This window comes from Schistocerca serialis, chromosome 1 (assembly GCF_023864345.2).
Source record: "Schistocerca serialis cubense isolate TAMUIC-IGC-003099 chromosome 1, iqSchSeri2.2, whole genome shotgun sequence".
Taxonomy (NCBI): domain Eukaryota; kingdom Metazoa; phylum Arthropoda; class Insecta; order Orthoptera; family Acrididae; genus Schistocerca; species Schistocerca serialis.
Window position 1 is genome coordinate 946,565,340 of NC_064638.1, and position 24,193 is coordinate 946,589,532.

Genomic DNA, 24,193 nt, shown 5'->3' on the forward strand with positions numbered 1-24,193 from the left:
GAGCACTATGGGACTCAACTGCTGAGGTCATTAGTCCCCTAGAACTTAGAACTAGTTAAACCTAACTAACCTAAGGACATCACAAACATCCATGCCCCGAGGCAGGATTCGAACCTGTGACCGTAGCGGTCTCGCGGTTCCAGACTGCAGCGCCTTTAACCGCACGGCCATTTCAGCCGGCTCTGTACTGTAGGCCCACATTGTACATATATATTTAAACATACATGAAAAGCAGCTCGCTGGTTTCTCTGATATTCACTTAAAAGGGGAAAGAGAGGGGGGAGGGGGTCACGATGGTGTGCTTTTGGCCCTTATGGCTCTCAGTGCCTCATTTGTATTCTAGTCAAGTGACGTTTTTGGCAGATAGTACTACTTGAATTGAATCATTTCTGTAAACAGCAGTTTGTGTTTGGAGCTGGCGGTCTACTGTGCAGGGATCAGCTTTCCTGTGGAGTGTCAACATGAACTCTGTTGAACCTGTATTAAGCACTAAAAGTAAAGAAAATTACCAGGAAAGGCTAGCCGCATAGAAATTGGAGCATTCCAGACCAGATTCGCTGTCTGAGAAAGTGATAAAATCAAATAAGCATGACTACAAGCGAAGATTTAATAAAGAAGTGTATAATAAGCATAAGTCATTATGTGGGTGCAACGTAAGAATGCCTGATTTTCAACCCAGAAGTTAATTTGTTAACTAATACATGAATTAGAGAGTTTGTACATTTGTCCAAAAAGTAAAAAAGCTGTCTGAGAAAGTGACAAAATCAAATAAGCATGACTACAAGCGAAGATTTAATAAAGAAGTGTATAATAAGCATAAGTCATTATGTGGGTGCAACGTAAGAATGCCTGATTTTCAACCCAGAAGTTAATTTGTTAACTAATACATGAGTTAGAGAGTTTGTACATTTGTCCAAAAAGTAAAAAAGCACAAAAACTCCCACTTATACAAAAATGCAAAAGGGAGAGTAGCGAAAGCTTAAATATTATTTCGTTCTTGCCATATACTGCACTTAATTATGCACAAAACAACAAAATTCCAGAAAAACAATTCCTTCAAACAAGTTATACATATTATTATTATTATTATTATTGACAGTGGCTGAAGTTGTATAAATATGTTGATGAGCATAACTGTTATAAAGCAGATGCTATTAATTTCGCACTCTCATATTTAACTGAATTTAAAAATCTGTGAACATCCAGAATTTGTGTCTATGAGCCACCACTACGTCCAAGAATTCATCATTGAGTTTACTTCTTATTGGCTAAATAGTTATAATTTATGAATATTTTGTTTATACACTATCTTCAGGAATGAATCAAATTCGTTTGACTGTACACGTAATTTAAAATTACTACAAGTACAAGAAACTGAAAAGCAATTTTAATGACTTACTCAGATTCTGAGATCACATTAGGATCATTCAAAGCAGGAGGTCGCAATAAGGGGCTAGGTGATGAACGTGCTTCAGTTTGTGGGTGAACTCTTCCTGAAAGAGGTACAATGTACGTAGTGTGGTCTTCCTCAGCTGTAATAGAACAAATATCACAGTATTCTGATATACCAAAATGTCTGATCGATGGCATTAACATGTCATATTTAAAGTTAAATGATTATTAGAAGCTTTTCCTTTTGGTTTTATAACATAGTCAGTTCAATAAAATATAATAAACTGATATAATCATTAAGAAAACATTTATCCTTTATTCATGTCGAATTCATTTCTAAGAATCAAGGAGGAAGTATACAGTGTTAACTCTGACAATCACAATATTTTCCAATTATTTTCATAAAATATTTTACTGGGAACATAACAAAATACTGCTTCAATGTGTGATCCCTTAATGCCACAAAACAATACTTGGTCAATTTAATAGTTTTACTTGCTACAGCATCTAGATAGATACAAAAGTTAAGTGAGTGACTATTCACATCTTTTTTTATTATAGAATACATAAACTGTGAAGATGTAGCTAAAATGAATGAACATATGCTCTCTTCACTGTTACAATATGTTGATACTTAGTGAGAGATAAAAGTTTATTACTTACCATGCTTAATAGTTATTTCCAGTTTCACTGATCCCATACAGGGCATCCCAGGAAGAATGGTCTATTTTCAAGGATATGACAGAAATAACTATTTGAAGCAAAAAACTTCATACGGACATATGCCCTATTTCAAATGGTTTCTGAGATATAACACATTTAATGTATACTGCTGTTTATTTTCTGTATTATTCAGACCACTGTCAGGTTTACACATGTGCACCAGTTAGTAATCATTACGCAATGTGTTTTTACAAAGTATCAATTGAGAAATACATATTTTTAACTTGTTGACCTCTAAGCATTATCATACACATCACACTACAGCTGTTGTACAGCTCACAATAAAAGTTTGAATATCACATCATGAACTTCAATGCATGTGTGCACTATCAGGAGAATATGTTGTGTGGCTTGTGGAGTGCCTCTGCACATTCCCTAATGAGGGCTGCAGCATCTATAATGCACTACCAGTCCAAAAACAAATGTCAATTAAATGTGTGCTGTCTCAGAAACGATCCGGAATAAGGCATATGTCTATATGAAGTGTTTTTCTTCAAATGATCATTCCTGTCTCATCCCTGAATACTGACCATTCCTCTTGGGACACTCTGTATAACACAAACATGAATCAAATCTGATTACTGCCTCATAGCCCTTTCACATTAGTTACCAATAATGTTGAGTTAACAACTGCAAACAATATAATGTACACATTTTTTGAACATGGAGAAAAACTTAATAACAACAGTTACATCTGAAGGTCTCCAAGATGACTTCAACATTTCCTACAACTTTTCTGCTGGTGTGTCTTCAGGCCAAAGACAGCTCTCCATGCTACTCTATCCTTTACATGCCTCTTCGTTTCTGAATATCTACTGCAACTTACATCGATCTGAATCTGCTTACTGTGTTCATCTCTTGGACTCCCTCTACATTTGTACACCCCACACTTCCCTCCAATACTAAACTGGTGATCCCTTGATGTCTCAGAATGTGTCCTATCAACTGATCTCTTCTTGTAGTCAGGTTGTGCCATCAAATTTCCTTCCTCCCCATTGCTATTGATCTCCTAATTTAATCTTCAGTATTCTTCTGTAGCATCACATTTCAAAAGCTTCTATTCTTTTCTCGTCTAAACTGCTTATCGTCCATGTTTCACTTCCACACAAGGATACGATTCATACAAATATTTTCAGAAAAGACTTCCTAACACTTAAATTTACATCTGATGTTAACAATTTTCTCTTCTTCAGAAATGCTTTTCTTGCCACTGCCAGTCTACATTTAATATCCCCTCTACTTCAATCGTAATTAGTTATTTTTCTGCCCAAATAACAAAACTCTCCCTCAGCTTCACCTGATTTAATTCTAATACATTCTAATACACACCAGTTGGGAAAGACAGAGAAGAGATGGCAGTGGCCCCTAGGTGAAGTGGACATATGCACCGTGCCCTACTGATGGCAGCCCACTCGATAGCAACTTCAATGTTAGCCACTTTGTTATCTACCTCTATGTAGCACACACTTGTGATTGTCTATTCTGAAGAAGACTGATTATTTTGTATGCCGACAGTTGCTGGCGACACATCTATCAAAGTTAAGTATTGTAATTGTCTTGTTGTAATGAAACTAATTAATACGAGTTGTCTGATTGTTTGACTAGTGAACCAATTATGCAGGATACGTAGAAACAACAACATGACGACGAGGATGGACGAATAACATGGCGATGAAGACGTCCGTATAAGATGGTGCTGATGATATAGGAGCCACCAGCTGCCACAGATTGTCTCTGTTTTGTTTTGTCATGGGCTTTTGTGCCTTGCTGGTGCCTTAATTCTACCTTGTCTTTCCTTTGCAGAGGTGTGTTTACGTGTCTTTTAAGTGTCTGTTATAATGTTTTTGCAATTCAGTGTTTTCAGGCAAGCACTGCTGAACTTTACTTTGCTTGTGTGCTTGTTTTTCTTGCTTGCATCGTCTGTTAATTGCATTTGCTTATTCCACAATGAGCAACCCACCTCTCCCACCTCCTGCTTAGGTGCTCAGCTGCAAGCAATAGATACAACACAGCTAAACACAGATGTTTCAGTTTCAGATGCACAGATTGCAACACTTCTAAACATGGTACAGTAGTTACTGCATTGCGAGCACCCGAGCAACATGCAACAACTGTAGTTCCATGTGCCATACCACCTTTTCGCCAGTTTAACGAAAAAGATGAGGAATGGCTTGAGTGATTGCAACAGTATGAAAACCGCACATTCGCTCACAAAGTGTCAGGTACTGTCAAATTACATTACTTTTTGTCAGTGGTAGGAAGTGCAGTCTTTCGCTTCATTCAGAAATAGTTCCCTAACACCACTCCAAGTAAACTTTCCTATGATCATGTTGTAGGTTCTCTAACTAACTATTATGACCAACAAGTGAATGTGGTGGCAGCTAGGTACCAATTCTTTCATTGCAACAGAAGGTCAGAACAAACTTATCATGAGTGGGTAACAGATTTGTAGGCTATGACAACGAAATGCAAATTCAAATGTGCTTGTGGTGCTTTATATTCAGATGTTACATTGCGTGATGTGATCGTGTCCAATGTAACTGATGATAAACTTAGAGATCAGATTTTGAAACAACCAGATCCAACATTTCATCACATAGTGCAAATTCTAGATCAGTACGATTCAGATGCCGTAGCGGCTGATAAATTTGAGCAGCCACCAATTTGTCGGGTTGGGTCGTCCCTGCTCGCGACTGGCCCAGTAGGCAGCAACAGCATGCGTGCACCAAGCCATGTAAACAGGTGGCTACATCAGTGAATAGAATTAAGTCACGCCCTCGGCGCTACTCAAGGCACAAATGACAAGATTGCCCATCCAGACAAGAACAGTGTTACGCTTGTGGCAAGAAAGGTCACATAAAATCCATATGTTTGCAATGGAACAAACATAAGAATTCTGCCCATTCACAAAAATCTAGTTACAAGGCCCATGTAATCAATGCAGTGTATTCAAAGCCTGCTGCAAGCATTAGCAAAATTAGCAAGCAAACAGTTTCTTCAGTGCTACGCCAGTCCAACAAACTTTTTATTCATTTGTATCTTACAAGGAAACCTCCCCACCCACCCCCCTCAGATTTAGTTATAAGTTGGCACAGTGGATAGGCCTTGAAAAACTGAACACAGATCAATCGAGAAAACAGGAAGAAGTTGTGTGGAACTGTGAAAAAATAAGCAAAATATACAAACTGAGTAGTTCATGGGAATATAGGCAACATAAAGGACACTGGGACCGCAGGAGCGCCGTGGTCTCGTGGTAACGTGAGTAGCTGCGGAACGAAAGGTCATTGGTTCAAATCTTCCATCGAGTGATAAGTTTAATTTTTCATTTTCAGTTTATGTGACAAACTCTTACGTTTTCATCACTTTTTTGGGAGTGATTATCACATCCACAAGAAAACCTAAATCGGGCAAGGTAGAAGAATCTTTTTACCCATTCACCAAGTGTACAAGTTAGGTGGGTCGACAACATATTCCTGTCATGTGACGCACATGCCGTCACCAGTGTCGTATAGAATATATCAGATGTGTTTTCCTGTGGAGGAATCAGTTGCCCTATGACCTTGCGATCAAATGTTTTCGGTTCCCATTGGAGAGGCACGTCCTTTCGTCTACTAATTGCACGGTTTTGCGATGCGGTCGCAAAACACAGACACTAAACTTATTACAGTGAACAGAGACATCAATGAACAAACGGACAGATAATAACTATGCAAAAATAAAGAAAGTAAAATTTTCACTCGAGGGTAGACTTGAACCAAGGACCTCTCGTTCTGCAGCTGCTCACGCTACCACGGGACCATGGCGCTCCTGAGCTCACATTCTCCATGATGTTGCCTATGTCGCCCATGGACTACTTAGTTTGTATATTTTGCTTATTTTTTCACAGTTCCACACAACTTCTTCCTGTTTTCTCAATTGATCTATGTTCAGTTTATCAAGGCCTATCCACTGTGCCAACTTATAACTAAATCTGAGGGGGGTGCGATGGGGAGGTTCCCTTGTTAGTGGAAAACGTGAAATTTCATATGGACATGAGTGCCTCTGTTACATTGCTGAATTGTAACACATATGAACTGTTAGGCTCCTCATGCCTGTCTAAAACTAGTGCACACCTGACGGTTTATAAAGGACAAGATATACCCAATCTCAGAAAATGTACTTCGCCTGCTATGTATTGCTCACATACACAAACTGTGACTTTCACTGTGCTACAATCATGCAATTGTGGGACCATATTTGGACTTGATTCGTTTTATTTGTTTGGCTTTCAAATTCAGGACAATGTGTTGTCAGAGACTGCATTTAATGCAAAAGACAGTGTAGCTAGCTCGATGAAAGAATCCCCTGAACTCTTTTCTGAAGGTTTAGGCAAGACTAACAGTTTCGTTGCATGTATTACTATAAAAGACAATGCTCCGCTGAAAGTTTGCTGGGCCAGAACTATTCCCATTGCATTACGGGACAAAGTGGCTGCTGAACTTAAAGAACTGCAAGATGATGGAGCTATTGTGCACACACAAGCTAGTCAATGGGCAAGTCCACTGGTGATGGTGATGGTGATGGTGATGCTGATGGTGGTGGTGATGGTGATGGTGGTGATGGTGGTGATGATGAAGATGTTGTTGCTGTTTGGTTTGTGGGGCACTCAACTGCATGGTTATCAGTGCCCGTACAAATTCGCAACCTTTGCGCAGTCCAATCTTGCCACTTTCATGCATGATGATGAAATGATGATACCAGGGACCACGGGCTCGGGAAGCGAGAACGCGACCGCAAGACCGTGAATTGCAGACAAAGTCCACTGGTTTCGCTCCCAAGCCTTCAGGTCGCATTTGCCTCTGTGTTGACTGTAAGTCCAGAGTAAACCCACAAACTGTGATTGACACTTAACCAATGCCACACCTAAAGGATCTCATGGACAGATTAGGCACTGGTTGCTACTTGTCAAAAACTGATCTTCACGATGCATATCTTCAAATACCATTAGCTGAAGGATCTCAAACTGTGTGTGTTCTGAACACTCATTTGGGCTTGTTTGAATATTTGCATTTCGCTTTTGGCAGTGCTTCCGCACCTGCCATTTTCTAACAGTATTTGGAACAGCTGACTGCTCAAGTACCAACCATTCAAACTATCTGGACGATATTGTCATAGCAGGTCGTACACCTGAAGAACACATTGCAAATTTGTGTGCTTTGTTTCATGTGCTATCTGATGCAGGACTAAAGTGTACAGTGGACAAGTGTAATTTTTTTTTAAACCCGAGGTGCAGTATCTTGGTCATGTTATAAACATTTAAGGTGTACATCCTCTTCAGGTATATTTGTTAGCCATATGTGACCTGCCAGTTCCTCACAATGTCACAGAATTGTAGACAGTCTTAGGGAAAATGAACTATTGTATTTGGTTCATACCGAATGCTGCAAAAATTGCAGCTTTATTGCATTGCAAGAACATCGCCTTTGTTTGGAGAGAAGAGTGCCACAAACTTCTCAAAAACTTAAAGATGCATTGCTCAGGGATCGATGCTTGGTTCACTTTGATCCTGACAAACCACTGTGTTCAAGTTGATGCTGCTTCTTACGGAATTGGTGCAGTGCTTACACACAGATTTGGTGATAAAGACAGGCCTATTGCTTTCGCATCAAAAGTGTTGTCCAAAGCTCTGTGTAACTACTCACAAATAGAGAAAGAGGCATTGGCTACAGTGTATGTTGTCACCAAATTCCACCACTATTTGTATGGCCGAAAATTCTACTTACTAATGGATCATCCGATTAATCCAGTTCCTGTATGAACTGGCCAAAAATTGCAAAGATGCTCTTTATTGTTAACTCAATATCAGTATGAGATTGTGTATCATCAGACAACTCACCATGGTAATGCAGACACACTTTCACGTCTTCCGATTGGCCCAGATACAGACTTTGACACTTCTGCTGCATCTTGTTGTCACATTGATGCTCAAGATTCTGAATTGCTTTAATCCTTTTCTCTGAACTATGGGAAAATTGCACAGGCCATGGAAGCTGATTCAGATTTGAACATTTTGCTAAAATACATTCGCACAGCTTGGCCTCGCTCATTGCATAGCATAAAGAACTCACATTTCAGCATAGCCTTGCTGTACAGCAAAGTGTGATTCTTGTTCAAAATGACAATGGACAGTCATGTGTGTTGATCCCCATAGCTTTGCAAAAAGAAGTGTTGCATTTACTTCACCAAGGACACTGAGGGACTGTTCGTATGAAACAGTTAGCGCACTGACACTGTACTTGGCAGGGTATGGGCACCCTAATAGAACAGATGATGTCACTGTGTAACGTATGTGAAGGAAATCAGTCCGCTCTGCCACAAAAATTCTCTGCTTGGCCTAAGTTACAATCACCATGGCAATGTGTGCACACAGACTTTGTGGGTCCTTTTTAGAACATTCGTTGGTTGATTGTGGTAGACTCTTATAGCAAATTCTCTTTTGCTGCGCCAATGAACTCGATCACATCACCTAGCACAGTTCAAACACTGTCCTCTATTTTTTGCCTCAAAGGTTTGCCTGAAGTCATAGTGTCAGACAATGGCCACCAGTTCACGTCAAATGAATTTGAAACATTCTGTGAACGCAATGGCACACTAGTGTACCATTCCATCCACAGTCCAACAGTGAAGCGGAACATTTTGTCAGAACCTTCAAGCAGCAGATGGCCGAACTTTGCACTGCACTCACCAGGAATCAAACATTACAACTGTTTCTCACCTTCTATCATTCACATCCACAAGATAGGGCACTGCCAGTGGAGCTGTTTCACGGCCACTGCCATCGGACACTACTCTACCTGCTCCACCCAACTTAGCATCCAGCACTGAAGGACAGCAACAAGTACCGCTTCGTGCAGCATAATATTGGTTTTTCCTGGGTTTCTAGCAGCAGCTAACGGTGGGCACGAGGCCAACTCCTTCGTTGACTTGACACATGCATGTATCTCATTTCAGGCCCACACAGACCGCAGCACCGACATCACAATCAAATTCTCCACTTTCATGTGCACAGTGATCCTTCTGTATCTCTTCCCCCAGATTCGCAGATCCTGAGGACACCACGGCCACAGCAACTGCCAGAGGGTGTCATCACGACACTGTGGGATGACCCCATGGAGACAGAGTCTTCGCTGCCTCTGCTTCCAATTGTCCTACCGATGGAGATGGACCCACCCATGTCACAGTGGCCGACAACTTTTCCATCTTGGGATGGCCCTCAGGAGGTGGACGTGTACCCTTCTGGGCGTTTTCTGGGGGACATTTCCACCAGAACGAAGGCCGGATGGCAGGGTATCACCAGAAGCCTGACATTCCCTGCAGATGCAGGTTCCAGTCCATCAGACCATCCATGCTCCTGCTCCCCCCCCCCCCCCCCCCCTCCCGTTGTCATGCTCCATATCTATGACGATGGACCATCACGCTAGGGGGAGGGGGGGGGGGGGAGGGAGGAATGTTGGAATGTTACGGTGTAAGGTCAGCACCGGCACACCGGTCAGGAACGATAGAGAAGAGATAGCTGTGAGAAGAAGTCAGGCAATCATACCTGACCAACCTCCCTCCAGGATGACAATGCAACAGCAGCGGCCCCGAGGTGTAGTGGACATAAGTGCCGCACCCGACTGGTGGCAGCCCACCTCGATAGCAGCTTCAATGTTAGCCACTTCATTAGCCATCTTTATGTAGCATAGACTTGTGGTTGTCTATTCTAAAGAAGACTGATTATTTTGTATGTCACCCTTTGCTTGCGACACATCTATAAAAGTTGGTGATGGTGATGAAGTCTATTACTCCTTGACAGAGCGTAGGGGACGATGCGGTAGACCCACACCGCTGTACTAGGCAAGGTCCTAGCGGAGGTGGTTTGCCATTGCCTTCCCCCATCTGTAATGGGGATGAATGATGATGATGATGAAGACGACACAACACCCAGTCATCTCGAGGCAGGTGAAGATCCCTGGCCCCCCCAGGAATCGAACCTGAGACCCTGTGCTCGGGAAGCGAGAACGCTACCGCGAGACCGTGAGCTGCGGACTCTATCAAAGTTAAGTGTTGCCAAAATTATTTAATTGGATAGACAAAAAATCTACCCACCAAGCGGCGGCAAAACACACACATAAAACACTGTTGTAATTGGCAAGTTGTCAGAGCCAGTGAGTCCTTCTTCAGGCAGAAGGGTTGAAGGGGAAAGAACAAGGGAGAAGGAAGAGGACTGGAGAGGTCTAGGAAAAGGGGTAGATTTCAGGAAAGTTCCCCAGAACTGCAAGTCAGGGGAGACTTACCGTATGGGGTTAAACATTAAATATTGTAATTGTCTTGTTGTAATAAAACTCATTGATACGAGTTTTTTGATCGATTGTCTAATGAACTGAGTATGCAGGATTCCTAGACACAACACATTCCATTATCCTTGTTTTGTTTTTGTTCCTGTTCACATTATATCCTCCTTTCAAGACACTGGTCATTCCATTCAACTGCTCTTGCCTGTCCTTTGCTGTCTCTGACACAATACTCCCTGAACTTTAATTGCTATTCCAAGTTTTTCTTTGATTTCCTTTACGGCTTGCCCAACGTACAGCCTGAATTACATTGATGTCAGGCTACAACCCTGTCTCTCTTCTTTCTCAACCAATACTGAATTCAAGTTCATCTCCCTTGTATACAGATGCTCCACCATTCAAGCTTTCCCTTCTTTGCTTCGGACTGGTTTCCCGTCAGAGCTCTTGATATTCATAAAGCTGCCTCTCTTTCCTCCAAAGGTCTCTTTTATTTTCCTGTAAGCTGTATCTTTCTTTCCCCTGTTGAACTTTCTTTCCCCTGTTGAAATATGAATCTAAACCCTTACACTAGTCTTCTAGCCATTCCTGCTTAGCCATTTTGCAGTTCCTGTCAATCTCAATTTTAGACATTTGTATTCCCCTCCACCTGCTTCATTTTTATATTTCCTCCTTTAATTAATTAAATTCAATATCTCCTGTGTTATCTAAGGATAAGTATTACGCCTTGTCTTTTTACGTATCTGATCCTCTGGTGCCTTTGCTATTCTGTCTCTCAAAGCTATGCATTCGTCTTCTACTGTATTCCTTTCTCCTGTTCTAGTTAATCATTGCCTAATCCTCTCTCTCTCTGAAACACTCTACGATCTCTGGTTCTTTAAATTTAACCAGATCTCATCTCCTTAATTTCCTACTTTTCAGCAATTTCTTCAGTTTTAATCTGCAGTTCATAACCAATACATTGTGTCAGAGTCACATTTGCCCCTGAAATGTCTTACAATTTAAAATTTGGTTTCAAATTTGTCTTACCTTTATATAAAAAATATGAAACATTTCAGTATCTCCACTTCTCTTCTCTGTACACAATCTTTTTAACGATTCCTGAACCAATCGCTAGTGATGATTAAGTTATGCTTTGTGCAAAATTCTACCAGGGGGCTTCCGCTTTGATCCCCCCCCCCCCCCCTCCCCCCCCCAGTCAGTATTCACCTACAATTTTTCATTCTCTTTCTTTCCCTATTATTGAATTTCAGTCCCTCATCACAATTAAATTTTCATCTCCCTTAACTATCTGACTAATTTCTTTCATCTCATCATACATTTCTTCAATCTCTTCATCATCTGTGGAGCTAGTTGGCATATAAACTTGTATTACTGTCATGAGTGTTGGCTTTGTGTCTATCTTGGCTAGGATAATACATTCACTATGCTATTCACAGTAGCTTACCCACGTTCCTATTTTCTTATTCATTATTAAATGTACTCCTACGTTACCCCTACTTGATTTTGTATTTATAGCCCAGTATTTACCTGACCAGATGTCCTGTTCCTCTGGCCACTGAACTTCACTAATTCCTACTCTATAGAACTTCAACCTATCCATTTCTCTTTTTAAATTTTCTAACCTACCTGTGCAATTAAGAGATCTAAATGATTAATGGAAAATCTCATATAAAGATGTGAAACAAATACTGACAAAGAGATAGAGGGGCTGGCCAGTACTTACCTCAGCTCAGTACAGCCGATAGATAACACAAAACAGAACAGAAAATTTACATTCCTAGCTTTCGGAACTTTGTTCCTTCATCAGGGAGAAGAGAGGGGAAAAAAGGGAAGAAGGGAAAGTGGATTTAGTTACTCACAACCCAGGTTATGAAGCAACAGGGAAAGGTAAACAGGGAGGGTAGCAAGGATGGAGGCATGGTTGTCAGAGGGAAGCCAAAGATATTCTACTGTTAAGTACTGTGCCAGCTTCAAACCAGAGAGGATGCATACAGAAGTAAAGAGGTATATAGTATAAAGATAAGCACAACTATGTAGGATGAAAAGATGCGTGAATGGCTAAAGAGGAGAGGGAAAAGAAGAAGACTGAAGAGTAAATGGGAGTGAGGTTGGTTAACGTAGGTTCAGTCCAGGAGGGTGGCGGGATGAAAGGATGTGTTGGAGTGCAAGTTTCCATTTCCGCAGTTCCGAGGGACTGGTGTTGGGTGGGAGAAGCCAAATGGCACGTACGTTGTAGCAGGTTTCTAGGTCCCTAGAATTATGCTGGACGACATGCTCTGCTACTGGGTATTGGGCATCTCCTAGGCGGACAGTTCGTCTGTGGCCGTTCATGAGCTCAGCCAGTTTAGTTGTCGTCATACCGATGTAAAAGGCTGTGCAGTGTAGGCATGTTCTACATCTACATCTACATTGATACTCCGCAAGCCACCCAACGGTGTGTGGCGGAGGGCACTTTACGTGCCACTGTCATTACCTCCCTTTCCTGTTCCAGTCGCGTATGGTTCGCGGGAAGAACGACTGTCTGGAAGCCTCCGTGCGCGCTCTAATCTCTCTAATTTTACATTCGCGATCTCCTCGGGAGGTATAAGTAGGGGGAAGCAAAATATTCGATACCTCATCCAGAAACGCACCCTCTCGAAACCTGGCGAGCAAGCTACACCGCGATGCAGAGCGCCTCTCTTGCAGAGTCTGCCACTTGAGTTTATTAAACATCTCCATAACGCTATCACGGTTACCAAATAACCCTGTGACGAAACGCGCCACTCTTCTTTGGATCTTCTCTATCTCCTCCGTCAGACCGATCTGGTACGGATCCCACACTGATGAGCAATACTCAAGTATAGGTCGAACGAGTGTTTTGTAAGCCACCTCCTTTGTTGATGGATTACATTTTCTAAGCACTCTCCCAGTGAATCTCAACCTGGTACCCGCCTTACCAACAATTAATTTTATATGATCATTTCACTTCAAATCGTTCCGCACGCGTACTCCCAGATATTTTACAGAAGTAACTGCTACCAGTGTTTGTTCCGCTATCATATAATCATAAAATAAAGGATCCTTCTTTCTATGTATTCGCAATACATTACATTTGTCTATGTTAAGGGTCAGTTGCCACTCCCTGCACCAAGTGCCTATCCGCTGCAGATCTTCCTGCATTTCGCTACAATTTTCTAATGCTGCAACTTCTCTGTATACTACAGCATCATCCGCGAAAAGCCGCATGGAACTTCCGACACTATCTACCAGGTCATTTATATATATTGTGAAAAGCAATGGTCCCATAACACTCCCCTGTGGCACGCCAGAGGTTACTTTAACGTCTGTAGACGTCTCTCCATTGATAACAACATGCTGTGTTCTGTTTGCTAAAAACTCTTCAATCCAGCCACACAGCTGGTCTGATATTCCGTAGGCTCTTACTTTGTTTATCAGGCAACAGTGCGGAACTGTATCGAACGCCTTCCGGAAGTCAAGAAAAATAGCATCTACCTGGGAGCCTGTATCTAATATTTTCTGGGTCTCATGAACAAATAAAGCGAGTTGGGTCTCACACGATCGCCGTTTCCGGAATCCATGTCGATTCCTACATAGTAGATTCTGGGTTTCCAGAAATGACATGATACGCGAGCAAAAAACATGTTCTAAAATTCTACAAGAGATCGACGTCAGAGATATAGGTCTATAGTTTTGCGCATCTGCTCGACGACCCTTCTTGAAGACTGGGACTATCTGTGCTCTATTCCAATCATTTGGAACCCTCCGTTCCTCTAGAGACTTGCGGTACACGGCTGTTAGAAGGGGGGCAAGTTCTTTCGCGTACTCTGTGTAGAATCGAATTGGTATCCCGTCAGGTCCAGTGGACTTTCCTCTATTGAGTGATTCCAGTTGCTTTTCTATTCCTTGGACACTTATTTCGATGTCAGCCATTTTTTCGTTTGTGCGAGGATTTAGAGAAGGAACTGCAGTGCGGTCTTCCTCCGTGAAACAGCTTTGGAAAAAGGTGTTTAGTATTTCAGCTTTACGCGTGTCATCCTCTGTTTCAATGCCATCATCACCCCGGAGTGTCTGGATATGCTGTTTCGAGCCACTTACTGATTTAACGTAAGACCAGAACTTCCTAGGATTTTCTGTCAAGTCGGTACATAGAATTTTACTTTCGAATTCAATGAACGCTTCACGCATAGCCCTCCTTACGCTAACTTTGACATCGTTTAGCTTCTGTTTGTCTGAGAAGTTTTGGCTGCGTTTAAACTTGGAGTGGAGCTCTCTTTGCTTTCGCAGTAGTTTCCTAACTTTGTTGTTGTACCACGGTGGGTTTTTCCCGTCCCTCACAGTTTTACTCGGCACGTACCTGTCTAAAACGCATTTTACGATTGCCTTGAACTTTTTCCATAAACACTCAACATTGTCAGTGTCGGAACAGAAATTTTCGTTTTGATCTGTTACGTAGTCTGAAATCTGCCTTCTATTACTCTTGCTAAACAGATAAACCTTCCTCCCTTTTTTTATATTCCTATTAATTTCCATATTCAGGGATGCTGCAACGGCCTTATGATCACTGGTTCCCTGTTCTGTACATACAGAGTCGAAAAATTCGGGTCTGTTTGTTATCAGTAGGTCCAAGATGTTTTCTCCACGAGTCGGTTCTCTGTTTAATTGCTCGAGGTAATTTTCGGATAGTGCACTCAGTATAATGTCACTCGATGCTCTGTCCCTACCACCCGTCCTAAACATCTGAGTGTCCCAGTCTATATCTGGTAAATTGAAATCTCCACCTAAGACAATAACATGCTGAGAAAATTTATGTGAAATGTATTCCAAATTTTCTCTCAGTTGTTCTGCCACTAATGCTGCTGAGTCGGGAGGTCGGTAAAAGGAGCCAATTATTAACCTAGTTCGGTTGTTTAGTGTAACCTCCACCCATAATAATTCACAGGAACTATCCACTTCTACTTCACTACAGGATAAACTACTACTAACAGCGACGAACACTCCACCACCGGTTGCATGCAATCTATCCTTTCTAAACACCGTCTGTACCTTTGTAAAAATTTCGGCAGAATTTATCTCTGGCTTAAGCCAGCTTTCTGTACCTATAACGATTTCAGCTTCGGTGCTTTCTATCAGCGCTTGAAGTTCCGGTACTTTACCAACGCAGCTTCGACAGTTGACAATTACAATACCGATTGCTGCTTGGTCCCCGCAAGTCCTGACTTTGCCCCTCACCCGTTGAGGCTGTTGCCCTTTCTGTACTTGCTCAAGGCCATCTAACCTAAAAAACCGCCCAGCCCACGCCACACAACCCCTGCTACCCGTGTAGCCGCTTGTTGCGTGTAGTGGACTCCTGACCTATCCAGCGGAACCCGAAACCCCACCACCCTATGGCGCAAGTCGAGGAATCTGCAGCCCACTCGGTCGCAGAACTGTCTCAGCCTCTGATTCAGACCCTCCACTCGGCTCTGTACCAAAGGTCCGCAGTCAGTCCTGTCGACGATGCTGCAGATGGTGAGCTCTGCTTTCATCCCGCTAGCGAGACTGGCAGTCTTCACCAAATCAGATAGCCGCCAGAAGTCAGAGAGGATTTCCTCCGATCCATAGCGACACACATCATGTTAGCTGATAAATGACCGATGTTGTTTCACATGTGGCCCTGCCTTGAATTGTGTATGTTTTACCAGTAATGGGGCTGGAGTATTTATTTATTTATTATTATTATTTTTTTTTGGGGGGGGGGGGGGGGGGGGTTAAGGGCGCTCAACTACTGAGGTCATTAGCGCCCAGTCACTGTTGTTAGAGTACATGGAATCTAGTAAAACTCAAGGGGAGGGAAGGGGGGGGGGGTGGACACCAGAAAGTCCTGACAAAGATGCAGATAAAATAAGTAAAAATGTTAGATGTCTTTGGACAAGCCAGTCAAAGTTATAAAACGCAGAACACGAGCAGCTGCTCGAGCGTCATCAGCTAAAATATCCGGTAAAGTAGATGGCAAGGACAGGACAACACGAGATTGACTAAAGCGGGGACACAACAATAAAACATGGCGCACTGTTAACGCTTGACCACAAGGGCACTGCGAGGCTGGGTCACCGGAGAGCAGGTAGCGGTGGCTAAACCGGCAATGCCCAATCCGCAACCTGGTCAGAAGGACCTCTTCTCGCCGAGATGGTCGGGAGGAGGTTGTCCAAGCAGTTGGGAGCGGTTTTACTGCCCGGAGCTTGTTTCCTTGGAGGGATGACCAAGCATCCCACCACAACGACACAAGCCTCTTACAAACAACCCCACGAACGTCAGATGACGGGACACAATGGGAGGCTGGCCGAGGCAGGAGGACTGCAGCCTTGGCTGCAGCATCTGCAGCCTCATTCCCAGGCACTCCTACATGTCCGGGAACCCACAGAAAGCTGACAGGAGAACCATTATCAGCGAAAGAATGGAGGGACTGCTGGATCCGTTGCACCAAGGGATGGACCGGATAGGGAGCTCCAAGGCTCTGAAGAGCACTGAGGGAATCAGAGCAGAGTACATACGATGAATGGCGGTGGCAGCGGGCATACTGAACGGCCTGATGGAGAGCAAAAAGCTCGGCCGTAAAGCTGGAACATTGGTCGAGGAGCCGGTATTTAAAGGTGACGGCCCCGACGACAAAGGCATAGCCGACACCATCGTCAGTTCTGGAGCCATCGGTGTAAATAAAGGTGTGACCGGCAAGTCGAGCACGAAGTTCGACAAACCGTGAGCAATACACTGCAGCCGGAGTACCCACCTTCGGGAGTGAGCTGAGGTCGAGATAAATATGAACCGGAGCCTGGAGCCTAGGTGGTGTCGGGCTCTCACCCTCTCTGAAGGTGGTAGGAAGGGGGGGGGGGCCTGGAGTAGGTGGTTGTGGGGGGGATGCATGGGGCAGGTTTTGCAGCGGGGTCGGTTACAGCGGTAGGAACCACTGGGTAGAGAAGGTGGTCTGTGAACATTGTAGGGTTTGACAAGGATGTTATGGAGGTTAGGGGGGCGACGAAAGGCAACTCTGGGTGGTGTGGGGAGAAGATTGTCAAGGGATGATCTCATTTCAGGGCTTGACTTGAGAAAGTCATATCCCCGGTGGAGTAATTTAGGGAGGAATGTATTGCTTGAGAGATCTGCTTGTGGACAAGGTCTGCAGGATAGTTGCGGGAGAAGAGAGCACTGGTCAGGTTATTGGTGTAATTGTTGAGGGATTCGTCACTGGAGCAGATACGTTTGCCACGAATACCTAGGCTGTAGGGAAGGGAGCGTTTGATGTGGAATGGATGGCAGCTATCAAAGTGAATATACTGTTGTTTGTTTGTGGGTTTGATGTGGACAGAGGTGTGGATGTGAGCTTCAATAAGATGAAGGTCAACATCCAGGAAGGTGGCTTGGGTTTTGGAGAAGGACCAGGAGAAATTCAGACTCGAAAAGGAGTTGAGGTTATGGAGGAAATTAGGAAGTGTTTCTTCACCATGAGTCCAGACCACAAAGATGTCATCTATAAACCTATACCAGGCCAGGGGAAGCAGCTGTTGGGTCTTCAGGAAAGCCTCCTCCATGCGGCCCATGAAGAAGTTGGCATATGACGGAGCCATCCTGGTTCCCATGGCCGTTCCCCTGATTTGTTTGTAGGTCTGGCCTTCAAAAGTGAAATAATTATGTGTGAGGATGAAGTTGGTAAGAGCGATAAGGAACGAGGTTTTTGGAAGATCTTTGGGTGGGCGTTGGGAGAGGTAGTGTTCAAGGGCAGAGAGACCATTGGTATGTGGGATGTTTGTGTAAAGGGATGTAGCATCTATGGTGACAAGAAAGGTTTCAGGTGGGAGGGGAGTGGGAATGGATTTGAGGCGTTCTAGGAAGTGGTTTGTGTCTTTGATGTAGGATGGGAGTCTGCAGGTGATAGGTTGGAGGTGTTGGTCTACCAGACATGAGATACGTTCTGTTGGGGCCTTGAAGCCTGCCACAATTGGACGGCCAGGTTCTCTTTGTGGATTTTGGGTAATAGGTAGAAGGTAGGGATACGTGGCTCAGGTGGAGTGAGTAGGTCTATGGAAGCCGTTGTGAGGCCTTGTGAGGGACCTTGGATTTTTAGGATTTTCTGCAGCTCAGTCTGGATGGAGGAAATGGGATCCTGGGTAACAACTTTGTAGGTTGAGGTGTGGGAGAGTTGACGCAGTCCTTCTGCCACATACTCCACACGGTCAAGTACCACAGTTGTGGAGCCTTTATCTGCTGGGAGGATAACAATAGAGCGGTCTGTTTTCAGCTCCTTAATGGCACGGGATTCAGCTGGGGTGATGTTGGGGGTTGTCGGGATGTTCTTTAAGAAGGACTGGGAGGCAACACTGGATGTGAGGAATTCCTGAAATGTCTGCAAGGGATGGTTTTGGGGGAGGGGAGGAGGATCCCTTTGGGAAGGTGGTCGGAACTGTTCTAGACAGGGTTCAACACTGGGTTTAGTATTTGGGGGCTGTGTTTGGGTGGTAAAGTGATATTTCCAGTTGGGGTTCCGGGTAAATGGGAGGAGATCTTAAACCAGAGCAGTGTGGTTGAATTTCGGCATGGGGCTAAAGGTTTAGCCTTTTGATAGAACAGATGTCTCTGGAGGAGAGAGGGATCTGGAGGAGAGGTTTAGAACTGAATTGGGACTGGTGGTATGTGGCATTTGACTGTGGTTATAGTTGAGATTTGGTCTGTGTGGGGTATGTGCTGGGATTGGGAGATTGAATAGGGTGGCTAGGCTAGGTTTGTTGGCTATGAGGGGGGTTTGTTGAAGGTGCTGCCTATTTTCCCCTCTCTCCTCCCTGATGAAGGAACAAAGTTCCGAAAGCTAGGAATGTAAATTTTCTGTTCTGTTTTGTGTTATCTATCAGCTGTACTGAGCTGAGGTAAGTACTGGCCAGCCCCTCTATCTCTTTGTTAGTATTTGTTTCACAATTAAGAGATCTAACATTCAACACACCAATCTGTAGAATGGCAATTTTGTTTCCCCTGATGATGATATCACGCCGAGTAGCCCCACTTGGAGATCCAAATGGGGACTAGTTTATCTCAAGAATTTTTTACCTAATTTTACCTAAGATGATGCTATTATCATTTAACTATGCAATAGAGCTGCAAGCCCACAGGAAAAATTACAGCTGTAGTTTCCCATTCACAGTACCAGCATAGCAAGGCCATCTTGGTTGATGTTGGAACGTCAGATCAGCCAACCATACTGTTGCCCCCCCAAATATTGAAAAACCTGCTGCCCCTCTTCAGCAACCGCATGTTTATCTGACCTCTCAAGAGATACCCCTGCATTGTGATTGCACCTATGGTACAGCTATACAGGAATCACACACATAAAAAATGGAATTGTCTGCCTGTTCAGTACAATGTAAGTTTCCTGTTGAAACAAATGAAAGGTCTTTTGCAGTTACTTGGTAATTCTGAGTGAGCTAGAGGAGGCTATTGCTTGCGAGAACATACCTGTATAGGGAAAAAGGTACTTGTCACCTAGATGCAGCTTCTCCTCCGTTTCAGAGCACTGGTCTACATCGTGAAAATTTTCTTCTGATGCTACCATTTTGTGCAGTTGGACTGAATCTGGATGTGGCAATGGATTGGGCGATGAAGTTTCATTGTCTGAGGGGGTTGCTGACCACTGGTTTGTTTGCAGGCCAGAATCCACCACTAAACATAAAACAGGCAAGAAATTACTAACTTAAGAAATTACTTAAATGTTGGAATATGAACTAATTTCATACGGGAATATCCTCACAAATGATTTTGTACTTAATTTTGGAACCAATGAGTTATTATGAGAGTTGCAAAGCATATTAGAAAGCCTTAAACTAACTGAAATTTAAGCTTACTGTTATTAGGAAGATATGCCTCTGGAAGCTGGCTAGACCAATGAGGAGCATACATGGGTTTTATGTTAGGAAAAAGCTGACTGTTGTTTATTATATTTAGTGTTGGAGGGGATTGCATTGTCCCTCTGTTAAAATTGGTGTTATTCCCACGATTCATTGCTGGAGAAGCTCTTGCACTTCCAGCATCTTCACAAATGTTAGGCAAATAACCTGTTTTGCCAACAGTAGACACCCCTGAAAAAAAAAAAATTCAGAAATTAGAAAAATAGCAACACTGCCTATTTCCAATTTTTACAAGCAATTTTATGACAATTTTTGAAAAACATTAGATTATGTTCTTCTTTGAGGCACTCCTCCTAATTTTGATATACTGTTTCATATTTTACTCTGTATAGAGTGATTCCTTTTATCAGTTTACACTACTGAATAGACAGTAGGTGGATGACCATCATACAAAAGAAGGAGCTTCTTTTAAAGCAGAAGGCTTCCTGTGGAAGAGTGTTAAATATAAGCACAATAACAGAACTGCATCAGGATGAGATTCTCATGAAGTAAATCTGACAATTAAAACTTGCTGAAGGTTTATTGTGGTATTCAGAGGCCAAAAGTGACTGCTTTTGCTAATACATTAGTGATTGCTATCACATCTTTACAGGAACTCTTTCACAACGATTTCGAATACTCATTCAGTGATCCTATAGTCAAAAAATACGAATAATCGAGCACGGTACTGTTGTTACAGGGTGACATGAATGTCATGATTGCTACCCTTAGCAAAAGTATATGGCTGTGATGATAACTTTCCTGACCAAAATACAGGATGGTTATAACCAAACTTTCACTGCTAGAGCCAGAATAGAAGGGAAACTATTTACATAAGAATAACCAATTTTATAGGAATGATGTTCAGATTGTGTGCTGCGTGATTTGTGTTCTCAGTAGTGTTAGTGACATGACTTGCTGTAACATGTAACACCCATCCACATGGTGATTTCATCTATGGACACCCAGACCTCTTGGTCGGCAACACTAATTCCTATTTTGTTAAGCATCTCCTCAAAGTACATAGATGAAAAGTTCTTTCTCAATGTAGGTATATTTTGAATTGGAAGTGTTGTGTACTCTTCCAAGAACTATCTGAAGTGTGGCTTCTTTAGCTTCTCCAATGGGGCATTGCAAGACACCATCATCTCATACATCATACAAGTCCTTGAAGAATGACTGTATGGTTCAAGATGGGTCTGTCTGCTCAAATAATAGTGTTTGGCGTCATTTTCAACACTTCTCTTGACACTTCTCTTGACACAACTGCTGTATTTGAATTATTTAGGAAGTGCTGCAGTGTTGATAGGGATACAAACAAAAGGTACAGAGCTTAGCTAACTTTTGGAATGCACTTCCAACAAGCTTGAAAAAGGAAGTGCATTCTGAAAGCTAGCCAAGCTCTGTACTTTCTGTTTGTGTACATATCGACAATGTAGGACTTCTGAATTTTGGTAATTCATCTCCTTTACTCCTAAATTCAACCAGAACTTTCCATACATTATTAAACTGTTGTATTTGTAAATATTAATGGTGTTGTTGCACATTATAGTGCTTTTATGCAGCAACTTCAACTTCACACAGTTCACAAAATAACATTTTCTCATCAGTGTTGAAGAACTTCTCTCTAAAATCACGAACAAAACCTCACAAATTCATTCTGTTGGAGCACTTTATTTCTGGAATGCTGAACCAGACAGAGTTCGTACTCAAACTGAATAGTGTAACCACAAGTGTGATGTTTATTACATAGGAAGGCCCTCTGTTGGCTTCAAGTGTGTTTTGTCGGCCCTGGACAATACCTCATGTCAGACAACTAATGTGTTACGCTTTTTGTCTACTGCAGTCCTGATAAATAAAACTTTGTAATAGATGCTGTGTATGATTGTGACAGTATCTCCTGACTCACTGTCATGTGAGTAACATTTTCATGTAATTTGGTCTTGTGTCAAGAAAAAACAAATATATGCCTTTTTGGCAAAAGCTGGTTGAAATATGACCTGTTACTAAAAAATGTGTAAATATGATTTCATATCCATAGTAAAAATAGATTTTTCTACACTATGATACCTGGAATTGTGCATAAATTGTTGTAAATTCAACTTAAAAGTTCAGGAAAAAAGTATGATTTGTCAATAAAATCCTGACCTACTCATTATATATTGTCTAGTTCAAAGTTTCAAGCTTTCATATTGCAGTTCCAGCACCAAACTTATAGTAATGAGCTGGAAACATCTGCAATAAGTTGCCAACCCTCACTCGATGCTGAACAACAGACATTTTGATCAATTCACTCTTCAGTATGTGATAGTAGTTAAAGTTGTTAAAAGTTTAGTGCAACGGGATTGGTCAGAGGTTAGTTAGCCACACTGTGGGTTTTATCAGCTGAAAAGAGGATAATAAATTAATTGTGCAATGCATAATTGTTATGTTTCATGCCCAAAAGGATTTTTTTTAAATTTTGGTAATGTCATGTTTTAAGGTGTCAAGGAGACTTTAGTTGCTGTGGTGTAGTGAACCAGGGCACGGAGGGGCAAGTGGTCTCCACAATGAGCACAAAGCCTGTCACTGGTGGAAAGGTAGCAAGGACGGCTCAAAAAGCATGTTCTTAAATTAATTATGAAGTAGTTACAATGTTAAATTTAATAATTACAAAGAGAGGAAATGTAGACTCTAATCTAAAATTATAAATACAGAATGTTAACTGTTTTCTGAGCCATGTGAAGGCAAAAGATATAAAAGAAACAGAAGGCTAAAAACACTAACCAATGGGAGTGTCCCTTGGTGAGGAAACGCTTGATGGGAGCAACACTTTTGTCACTGCACATTACAACGTGAGTGACCTGGGAATATGTCAAAGACTCCAGAGTGCTGCTACCACTCATCTGGGCCTTAGTAAATACGATCCAGCCCTCTGCCACCCTCTACCAATATTGTTGAAACGTAAGCTCTCACTTTGGAAGACTCCAGCCAGAAACATGGGCGAAATCTGCTTGTGCCATACAGACTGTTCAGGGAAGAGTCCCATCAATAAGCTGTCAACCATTGGTTGCAACATAACTTTCTATCACTTGGAAATGGGCAGTAGCTTCAGAGACTTTTTGGGACATCAATTAATAGTGGCCAGCAGCAGTGTAACACATTGGTTCAAATGTGTTTTGTTAATTGATGGGATAGAATGCTCAGAATTGGTTCCTTGAATTGCTAACTTTGATTTCAATGAAGTCTTAAATATTCCTAACACTGAATTCAAATACTTTTTCATGGAAATTTGCTTAGGGCACAATAGAGGAGCAGCAGAAAACAGCCGACATCACTACACTAAGAGCTGCATCATAAGGATTGCAAAAGTAGTGGCCATTCACATGACCCACAACTGTAGCCACGTCCTTTGAATGGTATGGTTCAGTTTCTGATGAGGTGTGTTTCTGGAGCTGTCAGAGCTCTTATTAATCTCTCTCTCCTAATTAGTAGTAATGTAAAGTCCATTAGAAGCTATGAGTAGTATTGACTCTTAGTGCTTAAGTTGTGTCAGACTCCTTCTGTGGAGTAGGACTGTTATTCCAGCATTGTCATTCTGGCATTTTCCTCACAGAGCTACTGTGGAGAGTGAGAAATGGCTATTTTGTATGTAAGAATTAATGTGTCGACAGCAGCAAAAAGGGCAAAAGAAAAATTGTGGTACCTTTTAATTTGTGTGTGTGTTTATAGCCATATACAGATGGGTGAAGCATGTAGGCAGACTTTCTTTTCACTGGCAGCAGCTGTGAATTGCAATACGTGTGATAAACGTGCCAGTGTATGAAAATGAACAGATGTTTAAATATACTGAAAAACTAGGTGATCAGAACCAAATCAGTT

General features: G+C 42.4%; 1 protein-coding gene across 1 annotated transcript in view; it reads right to left on the minus strand.

Moving 5' to 3' along the window:
- LOC126412603 (protocadherin-like wing polarity protein stan) overlaps window positions 1-24,193 on the minus strand; it is a 345,349-nt gene that overhangs the window by 23,058 nt on the left and 298,098 nt on the right. The window contains exons 41-43 of the mRNA XM_050082273.1: window positions 20,291-20,524; window positions 19,905-20,108; window positions 1,400-1,532 (exon numbers count right to left, since the gene is read on the minus strand). Coding sequence (XP_049938230.1) covers window positions 1,400-1,532; window positions 19,905-20,108; window positions 20,291-20,524 — 571 coding nt within the window. The remainder of the gene's footprint in view (window positions 1-1,399; window positions 1,533-19,904; window positions 20,109-20,290; window positions 20,525-24,193) is intronic.